Genomic DNA, 15171 nt, shown 5'->3' on the forward strand with positions numbered 1-15171 from the left:
TTTATCGACTCCGACTCCAGGTACTCAAAATTGTCTCCGACTCCTCAACTCCAACTCCACAGCCCTGACAACATCTCCAGCTCATCTGAGTAGTAGATTACAGATGGTACTACCACTGAGCAATCAGACTATATCAAAACAAATAAATAAATTGACTAGAAATTTAATTAAATTCCTTTGGAACATGTATATTTAAACTGATTGTATATATGTTTTAACTCATTCTTTTTTCTATTCTTTGCTAGGTAACCGTTCCCTTGAGCCATCTTATCAATGCCGTCCATTCACTTAAGGGCTCTTCATCATCAGCTACCACAGCGTCTCTTCAGTGCCTACAGAAGGATGTGCCTCTGGAACATGATATTCCAAGCAATGAGGTAATCTTTAGTAATGAGGCTTCACCTCCTTAATTGAGCATCCAGAATTTTATTTTGAATTTATTCAAACATTGGATCTGACACTTGACTATCTTGCTAATTTATAACTTGGCAGTCATTTATTTGACTCGTTTTATGAGTTAAAAATGAAGGGAAACTGGATTTCTCAATTTTTTTAATGGTAAAACCCCCCCCCCCCCCAGTAATTACAGAATACATTGCAGCTAACAATAAACAAGATAACTGTAAGTTATCAAATACCTCTACTCACAGAGTAAGACAGCTACATAAAGAATAAAACTATGCAACCACCCTGAAAGAGAAAAATGCAAGTTCTGTATTTCCTTTCATCCCCAGTCCTACTGCCGTACTCGGGAAGTGCACACCAAAAAGTTACTGTAAAACTTTAAATTCAGCCCTTAGTTGCGTGCTGTTGGTGTCAATGTAGTCCAATAAGTCTCCCAGATTTTCTGAGACTGGACATCTTTAGCTAAGGTTAAGTCAGATATGTCCATCCTTTCCATCATCAAAGGCTGAATCAGATGTGATCTCCATTGCAACAGTTGAGGAGTTTCTGCTTGAATTCATTTAGTTAAAATAGACTTCTTAGACATATACTATGAGCACAAAAATCCTTTTATGCCCGGTGGCGTTGGAAGAGAAACTTTGAAAAAATTAAACAAAACTCCTGGTTCCACTCGATAGTCCTTGTCCACATTTTTGCTACCCCTATCAAAATATGTGTCCAAAACTGTAATATGATAGGACAATGCTAGAACATATGTGACAGTTTTGTACCTGCTTGACAGCATTTAGGTCAGGCATCCACCAGATGTAATGTTGTTTTAAAGGCACACAAAATGCACTAAACTTGTTTACAATCTTAAAACATTAGATACTAAAACTTAAGAGAAACCAAATAGGGTATGTAGTCAGAAACATTTTGGCAAATCAAAAAAAATGGGGGGCCTACTCTGATTCCAACGCAACGTTTTATTATATTTCCACTAAAAAGACTTAATGAAGATCTGCATTTTGGCACAGAGTGTATGCTTCAGAAGTCAGTCAATTTCAGTGAAATCGTTCACAAACTTATACAAGAAAATATGACAGGCACTGCCTATGATATCTTGGATAGACAGTTTGTGGGGGGGTTTGTGGCAGTGTGTTCCTGCCATCAGTGTAGGGACAATGCTTTGAGACACTGAGGTCTAGATTCTCTAAAAGTCGTGTTAAAAACTGACGGGCCACTGTCATAGCCATTGTAGTAGCAATTTTAAAAAAGCGAGTCATTCTCCAAAAAAACGCTCATGCAAATGAGGTTGGCAGAGAGTAGTGAGGATTCTCTAAATTTTCATGTGCCCATAGCTGGTTATAGCGATGGGCACGTGCGCAGAATAAAGGCAAAAATAAAACCCAAAACAACAACAAAAAATCTAATTGCAAGTAATCCTCCACCCAACAGCGGGAGAGATGCTCAATCTTTCTTGCTGCCCAGCAACAAAACCCCCCCCCTCGGCAGCAGGAGAGATGCCCACACTCTCCTGCCACCATGTTACACCCCCCTTGCCTCCAATGACCCACGTCCTCGCACCTTACTTTCAGATGGCTGGCTTTAGGGATTCCTACTCCCTCCGGACATCTGGCCTGTCTCTTCAAAATGATAGGCCTTCCCCTCCCCGGTACTCCTCGGTACTCCTCCTCCTCCTCCTAAGGCTCTGATTGGCCCAGATGCATAAAGCCCCACCCATGGGAGGAGCTTTAACCTGGGCCAGTCAGAGCCTCAGGCCCCTCCCCAGTGCATCCCAGGATGGACTGGAGAGGGAAAGGTCCACCATTTTGAAGAGGCAAGCCAGCTGGCCAGAGGGAGTAGGCATTCCTTCGGCCAGACATCTGAAAGTAAGGTAAGGGGGAGAGGGCAGGGGGTCATCTGAGGCATGGTGGGAGGTGTTGCGTGGCAGCAGGAGAACCTGGGCATCTCTCCCGCTGCCAAGGGGAGTTGTCAGTTGGTGGTGGGAGATATGTCCATGCTCTCCTTTTGCCCCCCTCCCCCCCGGTGCCTCAGATGACCTAATTTACTGACACCTACCACAGACACCTAACGATGCCTAAGTAATCCATGTCTGTTCTCCCTCCAAACTATGCCTACTTTTCAGGTAGATGTCAGGCACCACTAGGCGCCCTAAGTTTCAAGTTTATTATTCAAGTTTATTAGGATTTTATATACCGCCTATCAAGGTTATGTAAGCAATTTTTACAGTCAGGTACTCAAGCATTTTCCCTCTCTGTCCCGGTGGGCTCACAATCTATCTAACGTACCTTGTGGACCTCTTAATTGTTTTTAATTTTCTTTATTAGATTTTAATGACATGGTCAATTACCATGCCAATTAAGCTCTTTAATTAATTTTGAGTACTACATGGACATGGAATTTGGTTAGGTGAGAATCCCCCCCCCATCCCTACACCCATACCAGTCAGAATAGCTGTTTCAAAAGGATGTTCCTCTAAACCCAAATCCTTACTTGACTTTCGGCACAAAAAGTCTGTAAGTTGTTGATACTGAAAAAAGGAATTTCTTAAAATGCCAAACTCATCCTGTAGCCCAGTTAAAGTGCAGAGTTTTCCCTGTTGCCAAACTTGAGCCAAAGCATATAGTGAATTATTGGCCCATAGTTTATAAGTAATATCCCATGGTCCTGGCTCAAAAGCTGGAGCAAATTGAATCGGAGTAAACTGAAAATGTTGTCGCCCAGGGAAAATCCGAACTCTATCTCATCCATTCTTCCAGATGGCATAGCATATACCTATTCATATGAGGTGTGGTTTGACGTAATTTTGACATGGATAACCAGGGAATCATCCACAAGGGAAGAGACTCCGCCCAAGCCTGTAACAGAGACAGCCACGGTTTACTTTCCCTATCCCACTAGTAAGAAATCCCCTGCAACAGAGCAGCTGAATGATACAATTTGGCATCCCCATACCCCCTGTATTCTTAGATTGATATAACATTTGTCGAGCTACCCGGGGAGGCTTATGTTTCCAAATGAACGCAAAAGCATTCTTATTCAAGGTGTGGAAATAAATGTGAGGCAAAGCCATTGGAATCACCTTATACAAATATAACAATTTGGACAGTATTACCAACTTAAGAGCCTGTACTTAAGAGGTTTCCAGCAATCAAACTCCTGCAATAAAATTTGTAATTGGGCCCCAAAATTCAACTTATAAAGAGACTTCTTGGTACATGTCAAATGAATCCCAAAATATTTTATCTACTCTGTCGCCTAGTGAAGGGGAAATTCATGCTGAATCATGGAGCGGACTCTCAGTCACATTGACTCCCCAAATTTATGCAGAATCCTGAAACCGCCCCATAAGCGTTTAAAATGTTCTGTACCCCCTCAAGAGATGTTTGAGGCCGGGTCAATGTTAGTAGAATATTGTCTGCAAATAGCATCACCCTATGGTCCAGCCCGCCCCCAGAAATTTCTGAGATATGAGAATCCATCCATATCAACTGTGCCAACAGTTTGATAGTAAGCGCAAACAATAGGGGAGACAGGGTACACCCCTGCCTCATCCCTCGAAACAATTCCATTGTCTCGGAATATCCACCATTAATCTTCAAGGTAGCCAAAGGCTGTCTATACAAGGCCATAATCTGATGCAGAGAGGTCCCCAACATTCCAATCTTTTGCAGCACCGCCATAAGAAAAGGCCAATACACCCAATCAAAGGCCCTCTCCGCATCCAATGACACCAAAAGAGCAGCCTCACTGCTCTGTTTAGCTTGTTCCAGCAAATAAAGCGCTCGCTTAGTATTATCGAATGTTTGGCGTCCCTGTATGAACCCAGTTTGGTCCCCATGCACCAACCTGGGAAGGACCCATTGGAGACGGGCCGCCAGCAATTTGCAGGGTATGATGGCTTCTGTGAAAACCATGTTCTTCAGACCCTGCTTGTTCGACGTGGCCAGCGGGCGTGTCAGGTCTTTCTCAGCATGTGGCTGAGCTTTCGGTTTTGGAGCCCTATCATCCTGTGTGGCAGACCTCAATTGCAGTATTTGCCATTCAGATATTATGCCTTTTCTGTCTCCTGACACTGTTTCTATATTGGATCCGACTGATACCCTAGATGGGACTAGTCACCTCGGCCACCCTAAGAGTCCAGATTTGGATGATACTCTTCTGTTCGCAGACTTTTTAAGCATGGTTCTGTCTTATCTTTTCATTGCTGATGTTCTGAAAGAGCTCAAATTGGATTCTCCACTAGAGAATAACACGGGGGAAAAACTTTGTCCCCATCCCCGCAAGCTTGTCCCCGTGAGCTTGGTCTCCGTCCCCGCAAACCATCTGATCCCATCTACACAAGCCTCGAATAGTTTTATACTGAACTTATTTTATTAAAGTATAAAAAGAAACAATATTCTGTACAATTGTCATTTTATAAATCAAAGTTCTGGCTGCTGAACTAGAGAGATGTTCAGCTGAAAGGGCTTTGTTTATAAATGTTTATCAACACAACTAATATACTACTTATCCTAAAGCAAAAAAGAAAATAAATATAATTTTTTTTTCTACCTTTGTTGTCTGGTTTCTGCTTTCCTCATCTTCTCCTCATTCATTTCCTTCCATCCACTGTCTGCCTTCTCTGTCTCTTCCATATGCTCTGTTACTGTACCTCTCCCTTCCATCTCTCTCTCCACTCCCCATCCCCAATTGGTCTAACACCCATCTTCTTCCCTCTGCTCACCTCATAGTCTGGAATCTCTCTCTTCCCCATTTCCCTTCAACATCTTCTCCCCACTTTCTTTTCCCCATTTCCCTTTAGCGGCTATTCCTCTTCACCCCACTTTCCCTCCCTCTCTCCCCATTTCCCTTCAGCGTCTGTTCCTTTCCGCTCCACCTTCCCCCCCACTCTCTCTTCCCCATTTCCCTTCAGCGTCTGTTCCTTTCCGCTCCACCTTCCCCCCCACTCTCTCTTCCCCATTTCCCTTCAGCGTCTGTTCCTCCCCACCATACCTTCCCCAGTTCCTTTCAGCGTCTTATCCCCACCCTCTTTTCCCCATTTCCTTTCAGCATCTGTTCCTCCCTTTCTCCCTCCCTGCCCCTTAACTTCGTGGTGGGCGATTTCTAAATTTCCTTCCTACGAGCAGCCGGAACGTTGAAGTTGCGTGTGGCTGCAGGAAAGGTCATCTCTGATGCAACTTCTGGTTACATCAGAGATGACCTTTATCCCAGGACAAGCAGGCATCATATTCTTGACTGATGGGTGACGGCACCGACGGAGCCCCGGTACGGACAATTTTAGAGTGATTGCACTCTAAGAACTTAGAAAGTTCTAGCTAGGCCGCACCGCGCGTGCGCGAGTGCCTTCCCGCCCGACGAAGGCACGCGGTCCCCAGTTTCTTAGTTTCCGCGGAGCTAAGAAGACGTGTGTTTCCAACGGCTGTTGAAAAAAATTTTCTTTTTTCGTCGCCTTCCCGCTCGCTTGTTATTTTTCTTCGTGAAATTCTTCACGTTATTGTTTTCTGTCTTTTAGTTTAAAAAAAAGATTTTAAAAAGTCAATTTTTTTCGACTTTTTTCGGTCGGCCCCGGTGGGGCCTGTTGGCACCATCGAAGCCTCGGGCTTCGATTTTGCTACTGCCGTTTTTCCCTTCATGCCCCCTTCACCGGGTTTTAAAAAGTGTCAGCGGTGTGCACGCCCTATTTCTTAATCCGACCCGCACAAGTGATGCCTTCAGTGTTTGGGTCTGGACCATAGGGCAGAAACGTGCACCCGCTGTAGTTCTCTTCAAAAGAGAACTTTGAAGAATCGCCAAATTCAGCAGCGGATTCTTTTCGGTGCCGCTATGGAAGTTCCACCGGCGACTCCGGCAACTTCCTCCAAGTCGACACCAGTGGTGTCGACACCGCAAGATCCATCGTCGGTGTCGCACCCTGTAGGTAAGCCGGCTAAGAAGCCATCCCCTACTGTTCTTGGCCCGCCAGTCGAACATGCAGTGAGCCAAGTCCTGCAGACTGCGCGCCGGCCCTGCAAACACTCCGCTCCCATAGAAGTCACTGCCTCTTCATCGGCATCGACTTCGCCTGAGCGTCGAGCTGCACCGCAGGTACCGAGCAAGAAAAAAGCGGTACCGGTGCCATCGGGACCGTCTCTGGATGAACGTATAACATCCATCCTCCAGGTCCAGCTTAAGGAGCAATTACAACACTTGCTCCCGGCTCTGCTGACTCCGAACCTTCCAGTGTCGGTACCTACTGAGCCTTCGGTGCCGATTGTCGACCAGCCTATTTTGTCGGCATCGACGTTATCGGCACCGCTAAAATCTGCCTCTTCCATGTCTATGCCTATTCTATCGGCAGAGCCGAAGTCTCTTCGACGTACTGCTTACTCGGCCTCTGATCCGGTACCGTTCTCTGACACCCGTACCGCTGTACAGTCACCGGGTACGGTGTCGATGCGTTCAGGCAAATCGGTACACAAAACCAGGCATACCGAATCCTCTACTCCTCTTTCTCAGGGCCGTCTTCCATCGGTACGGGACCCTGATTTGTGGGATGATTCTGAAGATCGCCTCGGTACCGAGGAGGATTTTTCATCGGATGAGGCTGATCCATCGGTGCAGGATCCTGCTAGTAAGCCTGAGCACTCTTCCTTCACTAAGTTTCTTAAGGAGATGTCAGATACCCTTTCAATCCCATTAGAGTCTGATTCTAAAAAGTCCAAGGCATTCCTGGATGCTTTGGATTTTGACCAACCTCCTAAAGAATTTTTAAAGTTACCCCTTCATGATATCTTAAGGGAAACTTTTTACAAAAATCTGGAGACTCCTCTGACCATTCCAGGAGCTCCAAGGAAATTGGATTCGCTTTATAAAGTTATTCCTATTCCAGGGTTTGACAAACCTCAGCTTCCACACAAATCCTTGCTGGTGGAGTCAACCCTGAAAAAATCTGCAGGCTCTAGTGTGTATGCATCTGTCCCTCCTGGCAGAGAGGGCAAGGCTATGGATAAATTTGGTAAACGACTTTACCAAAATGCGATGTTGGCCAACCGTTCAGGTAACTATGCATTCCATTTCTCCTTTTACCTGAAACATCTTATCCAGCAGATGGCCACTTTTCAAAAGTATATTCCTGACCGCAAGCTTTCTGCTTTTCAGCAATGCACTGCCAGTCTCTTGCAGCTCAGGAAGTTCATGGTCCGTTCCATCTATGACACTTTTGAACTGACATCCCGAGCTACTGCTATGTCTGTAGCGATGAGACGATTGGCATGGCTTCGCGTCTCAGAACTTGATGTGAACTACCAGGACCGCCTTGCCAATGCTTCCTGCCTGGGTGATGAGCTGTTTGGAGAATCTCTGGATACCACCACTCAGAAGCTTTCTGCCCATGAGACGAGGTGGGATACCTTATTGAAAAACAAAAAGAAACCTCCTCGTCCTTTTAGGCAGCAGACGTCGTATCAGAGGCGTTTTTCTGCTCGGCCGATTCAGCCTCATCCTCCTCAGCCTCGGAGGCAACGACAACAGCAACAACAGGCTCGCCAACAACAGCCGCCTGCCATAAAGCCTGTTACTCAGCCTAAACCGACTCAGCCCTTTTGACTCACTTCTCCAGGGCATTGCCAGTCTTCCTCCCTCATGTCCTCTTCCACAGCCCATAGGAGGTCGACTAAACATTTTTCTGACTCGATGGGAGGTGATCACCACCAACCAGTGGGTGCTCTCTATCATAGCCCACGGCTACTCCCTTAATTTTCAGACTCCTCCGCCGTTAGGCCTGCCAAAAGAGTCTGCTTCCAACAAGTCTCAATCCCTCCTTCTCGCTCAAGAGGTTCAATCCCTCCTTCTTCTCAATGCCATCGAAGAAGTTCCTCACGATCATCGAGGTCAGGGATTTTACTCCCGGTTCTTTCTAGTTCCCAAAAAGACCGGGGACCTCAGTCCTATATTAGATCTCAGAGATCTCAACAAATGTTTGGTCAAGGAGAAGTTCAAAATGCTCTCTCTTGCCACCCTCTATCCTCTTCTCACTCAGGGCGACTGGCTATGCTCCCTCGATCTCAAAGAGGCTTACACACATATTCCTATCCATCTGACGTCCAGGCAATATCTACGCTTTCTCATCAATCAAACTCATTATCAGTACAAGGTGCTACCCTTCGGTCTGGCCTCCTCTCCCAGGGTATTCACCAAGTGTCTGATTGTGGTAGCGGCCTATCTCCGCTCTCACAATTTTCAAGTCTTCCCTTATTTGGACGACTGGCTGATCAAGGCTCATTCTCCTCAGGAGGTTCTGCTTGCCACCAACCAGACTATTCACTTCCTTCGACTGTTGGGTTTCGAAATCAATCTACCCAAGTCGCACCTCATTCCAACCCAGCGACTTCAATTCATTGGAGCCATTCTGGACACTGTTCTGATGAGGGCGTTTCTTCCATCCGACCGCCTTCAGACCATCCTTCATCTCTGTCGGCAGGTGTTTCAACAGATGACCATCTCTGCCAATCACATGATGGTGCTCTTGGGGCACATGGCTTCCACAGTACATGTCACCCCCTTCGCACGTCTCCACCTGCGTACTCCTCAATGGACCCTAACGACTCGGTGGTCTCAAGCGACGGATCCTTGCTCACAACACATATCTGTGACCTCATCTCTTCGACAGTCGCTTCTTTGGTGGTTGACATCTTCAAATCTATCCAGAGGTCTACTGTTCCATCTACCTCCTCATCACTTCGTGATCACCACGGACGCATCCCCTTATGCCTGGAGAGCTCATTTGAACAAATTCCAAACTCAGGGGTTTTGGATTGCCCAGGGAAAGAAACACCACATCAATTTCCTGGAACTCCGAGCAATGTTTATGCCCTCAAGGCTTTTCAACATCTTCTCTTTCCTCAAGTACTACTCATTTACACAGACAATCAAGTTGCAATGTACTACATCAACAAACAGGGAGGGACGGACTCTCGCCTGTTGTGTCAGGAAGCCCAACGGATTTGGTCTTGGGCGACAGCTCGTCAATTATTCCTGAAAGCTGTCTACATTCAAGGGGAGCAGAATTCTTTAGCAAACAATCTCAGCAGAATTCTCCAACCTCACGAATGGACTCTCGACCCCTTGACTCTCCAGTCCATTTTCGCTCAATGGGGCACTCCTCAAGTGGACCTTTTTGCAGCTCCTCACAATTATCAGCTGCCCCTGTTTTGCTCCAGACTCTACTCTCCTCACCGTCTGGCACCCGATGCATTTCTCCTGGAATGGACCAATCTCTTCCTCTATGCATTTCCTCCTCTACCGCTCATGCTGCGGACATTGTTCAAGCTCAGGAGGGAACAAGCCACCATGATTCTCATTGCTCCACGGTGGCCCAGGCAACATTGGTTCTCCCTTCTACTTCAACTCAGTTCCAGGGAACCCATACTTCTTCCACTGTTTCCTTCTCTGCTTACTCAGCATCAGCAGACCCTACTACATCCCAACTTACAGTCTCTGCACCTGACAGCTTGGTATCTCTCGGCTCACTCACTCCCTCCTTGGTGACTTCGGCTCACTCACTCCTTTCTCAGCCTGTCCATTCTATCATTGATGCTTCCAGGAAGCCGGCCACGCTTCAGTGTTATCAACAGAAGTGGTCTCGGTTTTCTTCCTGGTGCCTCTTACATCACCATAATCCCATGTCTCTAGCAGTGGGACTGGTGTTGGACTATCTTCTTTCCTTGTCTGACTCTGGTCTCAAATCTACTTCTATCAGAGTTCATCTTAGTGCCATTGCTGCCTTTCATGAGCCAATTCATGGAAAACCCCTCTCGGCTCATCCTTTGGTTTCTCGATTCATGAGGGGCCTTTTCAATGTCAAACCACCTCTCAAGCCCCCTCCTGTGGTTTGGGATCTCAATGTGCTTCTTTCCGCTTTAATGAAGCCTCCTTTTGAACCTTTGGCCACAGCACATTTCAAATTTCTTACTTGGAAAGTGGTCTTCCTTATAGCTCTCACTTCTGCCAGCAGTGTCAGTGAGATGCATGCACTAGTGGCCGATCCACCTTTCACTGTTTTTCACCACGATAAGGTGGTTCTCCGTACACATCCAAAGTTTCTCCCTAAGGTTGTGTCTGACTTTCATCTTAATCAGTCCATTGTCCTACCTGTATTTTTTCCAAAGCCTCATTATCATCCAGGTGAACAGGCTTTGCATACCTTGGACTGTAAACGTGCTTTGGCTTACTATCTTGAACACACTAAGCCTCACAGATCATCTCCTCAATTGTTTTTGTCCTTTGATCCTAACAAGTTGGGTCATCCTGTATCTAAACGCACTCTATCCAATTGGCTTGCTGCTTGCGTTTCATTCTGTTATGCTCAGTCGGGCCTGACACTGGAAGGTTCTGTCACGGGCCACAAAGTTAGAGCTATGGCAGCGTCTGTAGCTTTCCTCCGCTCCACTTCCATTGAGGAAATCTGCAAGGCTGCTACTTGGTCCTCAGTTCATACTTTTATATCTCACTATTGTCTGGATGCATTCTCCAGACGGGATGGACACTTCGGCCAATCTGTTTTACAAAATTTGTTTTCCTAATGTCCAACCTTCCCTCCATCCCTCTTTTTGTTAGCTTGGAGGTCACCCATCAGTCAAGAATATGCTGCCTGCTTGTCCTGGGATAAAGCACAGTTACTTACCGTAACAGGTGTTATCCAGGGACAGCAGGCAGATATTCTTGCGTCCCTCCCACCTCCCCGGGTTGGCTTCTTAGCTGGCTTATCTTAACTGGGGCCGCGCGCCTTCGTTGGGCGGGAAGGCACTCGCGCACGCGCGGTGTGGCCTAGCTAGAACTTTCTAAGTTCTTAGAGTGCAATCACTCTAAAATTGTCCGTACCGGGGCTCCGTCGGTGCCGTCACCCATCAGTCAAGAATATCTGCCTGCTGTCCCTGGATAACACCTGTTACGGTAAGTAACTGTGCTTTACGGAAACTACACGCAACTTCAATGCTCTGGCTACTCGTAGAAAGGAAATTTAGAAATCGCCCACCACGAGGGGAAGGGAGGGAGAAAGGGAGATGCTCGGATGGGGCGGCGGTGGCGATCAGACGGCATCAGCGGCGGCGATCGTTAGTAAGGAGGGAGGGAGCACAATCAGTGACTGCACATGTTCCCTCCCTTAACTGCGGAGACAAGGCCATTCACCACTCCACAGGGTGGTGAACGGCCTTGTCCCTGTAGCCACGGTGAAAACTGGTTTTTCCACCACCGTTTCAGCGGGTTACTCACGATTTTCCACGGATAACAGTCACAGTGTCATTCTCTATTCTCCACCTTCCACTTCTCAGGCTTCAGTCTTGACCTGCTCTAATGTGCTGTCTTCCTTTGTTCCATCCCATCCCCAACTTCTGGGTTTGATTACAGAACAGTGGGATCCCCCAGAGAGCTCTTTCCAGCCTTCTAAAGCTGTGTTTAAACTTTATCCACTGGTTCCTGATTTTCAGCAAGCTTTTGAATAGCCTAAGGTAGATTCCGCCGTGGTTATCAGGCGTGCAGCCCTCCCTAGTGATGGGGGAGTGATGCTTAAGGATTCTCAGGATTGCAGGGTGGACATTGTGTTAAAAGTTTTGGGTATCAAAGTAATGGCGACAGATGCTTTCTTTACGGTGCAAACCTGTCATACCAGATTGTGCAGTGCGTTTTCTGCAGAGGAATATGCCTGTCCTCCGCTGGTAATGGGTGGTGTGGATTATGTGGCGGACACCCTTTTTGATCTCATTCGAGTTCTTAGTAAACTAAACTAAATCTTAAGTTTATATATCCTCTCCATGAATATAGAGCTCGGCACGGTTTACAAGAGCTTAATAAAGGAAAAGAATAGCACATTGAGTTTGGTGGATTGAGAATAGGGGAGGAGGAGAGTGTTACATTTTTGTGAAAAGACTGGTTTTCAGGTGCTTACGGAATAGTTGGAAGGAGACCTGAGTCCGCAGTGGGGTAGTAAGGTTATTCCAAAGCCCTGTAATTCTGAAGAAGAGAGATTTTCCCAATTTTCCCGCATAGAGGATACCTTTTAGTGAGGGGAAGGAAAGTTTAAATTTTTGGGTGGGCCTGGTATTGTCGGGACTCAGGGAGTTCCAAGATAGAGGGATTAGAGGAGGGAGGATGCCGTGTAGGATTTTAAAAGCTAGGCAGGAACATTTAAAATGAACCCTGGCGATTATTGGGAGCCAGTGGAATTTGGACAAAAGTGGGGAGACATGGTTAAATTTACATTTTGCGAAGATCAACTTGGCTGCAGTGTTCTGAATTAGCTGAAGTCTGTGAAGACTCTTTTTGGTTAGACCAAGGTAGATAGAATTGCAGTAATCTAGTTTGGAAAGGATGATGGATTGAATAAGGATGGCAAAATGTTGTTGGCGGAAGCAGGATCTCACTTTCCTCAGCATGTGGAGGCTGAAAAAGCATGATTTTTACCAGGGAGTTGAGGTGGTCGGTAAAGGAAAGAGAAGAGTCGATGATGATGCCTAGAACTTTGCTTGAGAACTCAAGCTGCAGCGTGGCGCCAGAGGGCAGTGCGAAGAGGGTGGGCAACTGTTCTAATTTTGGACCGAGCCAGAGAATTTTCGTTTTGGACTCGTTCAGTTTCATTTGAACAGAGAGAGACCAGGATTGGAGTTTAGTTATACAGGCTGTTATGTTCTCAGAAAGTTTGGTAAGGTTCGAGTCTGTCTCGAGAAGGGCAAGGATGTCGTCAGCATAAGTGTAGATTGTTTCAAGGGAAGATTGATGGAAGATTTTCAGTGAAGACATGTAGATGTTGAAGAGAATAGGGGATAGGGGTGATCCTTGCGGGACTCCACAGGTCGGTTTCCAAGGAGCGGACTTGATGCCATTTGTGTTCACAGTGTAGGAGTGGGAACGTAAGAAGTTCAAGAACCATTCTAAGACTGTGGAGTCGATGCCTATCTCAGAAAGTTGATAAATTAGAATATCGTGGTGGATGACATCGAAAGCTGCAGAGAGATCAAATTGTAATAGGACAGCAAACTTATTGCGAGAGTGTAATTGTTGCACCTTTGGAATTAATGAGACCAGAAGGGATTTGGTGCTGAAGTTGGGTCTGAAGCCGTATTGGTAAGGTAAGAGAATGGAGAAGCTCTCTAGGTAGGATGAGAGCTGGATGGAAATGATGGCATCTAGCATTTTAGTCAGGAGAGGGATGTTTGCTATGGGATGGTAGTTAGAAGGAGAGGAAGGGTCAAGATTGGCTTTTTTCAGTAATGGGGACAAGGCAATATGTCCCATTTCTGCGGAGAATAGGCCTGATGTTAAAGCGGAGTTTATAAGTCCGGTAAGGGATAAGATGGCCTGTGCGGGAATATTCTCGTACAAGTAGGAAGGGAATGGATCTAGGGTACATTTGCAGGATTTCAGTTTGAGGCAGAGATTGGCGATCTGGTGTTCAGATACGAGTTCGAAAGAAGTCCAGGATCTGTCTGCTGGGATAGGGTTAGAGTTGTTGGGGGCCAGAGAGTTGTAGAAGACTGATGGGGGGAAGGAGCTTCTTATGGTAGTAATCTTTTCGTTGAAGAATTTTGCTAGGTCGTTTGCTGATGGGGAGGAGGGGGAAATGGTGGAGTCGTTTTCGGAAGTTAAGGAGCGGCAGATGTTAAACAGTGTGCTGCTTTGGTTGTTGGATCGGGAAATTTTATCACCATAGTAGTTCTTCCTAGCTTTTTTTAGTACTAAGTTATAAAACTTGATATTTTCCCTCCAGGATTGTCTGTCTGAAGGGGATTTTGATTTTTTTCCATTTGCGCTCCAGTGCTCGACATTTCTGCTTCAGTTCTCTGTGGTACGGAAGATACCAAGGGGCTTTACGGGAGTAGGAGATGGATTTGGTAGATAAAGGGGCAAGAGCGCAATAGGTAGTCTTGGAGAGGTTTCTGCTTATACAGTGTCTGCTCGCCAGACTTTTTTGATCCATCATTGGACTGGGGATGCTGCCTCGAAAGCCACCTTGAGCAGACTTCCTTTCAAAGGCAAGCTTCTTTTTGGTAAAGGTCTGGATGACCTCATGACTAGTGTTGCCAAGCGCCACCATAAATCTCTCCCTGTGAACAGGTCTCACCGTACGGCGGGAGGGGATCAAAGTAATTTTCGTCCCTCCCCCAGGTTTCGTCAGGGCTTCATGGAATCTTCCTCCCAGAGATGTTCCCAAGTCTACTGCCCTCATTACAACAGTTCCAATACCAGGCGTCCTCAGGTTCCCGAGCAGCGGCTGCGCCTAAAAAGCCCCAATGATGCCAGGAGTCAGGCGGTGCTGCCTAATATTGGAGGCCAGTTTTATCAGGAGTAGACTCTCATTTCATTGGATCAATTTGGGATTGGCACAAGATAGACTTCTTTTGCCTGCCTCCAGATTTGTTTCTGGACTCTCTGGCAGGTCGGCCGGAAAAGGCAGCCCGAGTCTATGCTACCGTACTACGTCTCTTGGATGCCTTTTATGACGGATGCCAGCCTGTCAGGTTGGGGTGCTCACTGCAGAGACCGATCCATTCAGGGGTAGTGGGCTCCTCATCAGAAACGTTGGTCGATCAATCGTCTGGACCTTGGGGCAATTCGGCTGGCGTTACTTGCTCTCCAGCCCTTTCTGGAAGGAAAAGCAGTGCAAGTATTCTCTGACAATGCCACGGCGGTGGCATACATAAATCATCAAGGGGGCACAAGAAGCACTCCTTTGGTCCAGGAGGCTTGCGGGCTGTTTCACTGGGCGGAAGCACATCTTCTGCCTCT

At 46.6% G+C, this 15171-nt stretch overlaps 1 protein-coding gene across 1 annotated transcript in view; it reads left to right on the forward strand.

The window, feature by feature from the left end:
* The window catches only part of YME1L1 (YME1 like 1 ATPase), a 169584-nt gene that overhangs the window by 10794 nt on the left and 143619 nt on the right, over positions 1-15171 (forward strand). The window contains exon 2 of the mRNA XM_033931421.1: positions 246-377. Within this exon, the coding sequence (XP_033787312.1) occupies positions 246-377 (132 nt within the window). The remainder of the gene's footprint in view (positions 1-245; positions 378-15171) is intronic.

The sequence above is a fragment of the Geotrypetes seraphini genome, chromosome 2, assembly GCF_902459505.1.
Source record: "Geotrypetes seraphini chromosome 2, aGeoSer1.1, whole genome shotgun sequence".
Taxonomy (NCBI): Eukaryota; Metazoa; Chordata; class Amphibia; order Gymnophiona; family Dermophiidae; genus Geotrypetes; species Geotrypetes seraphini.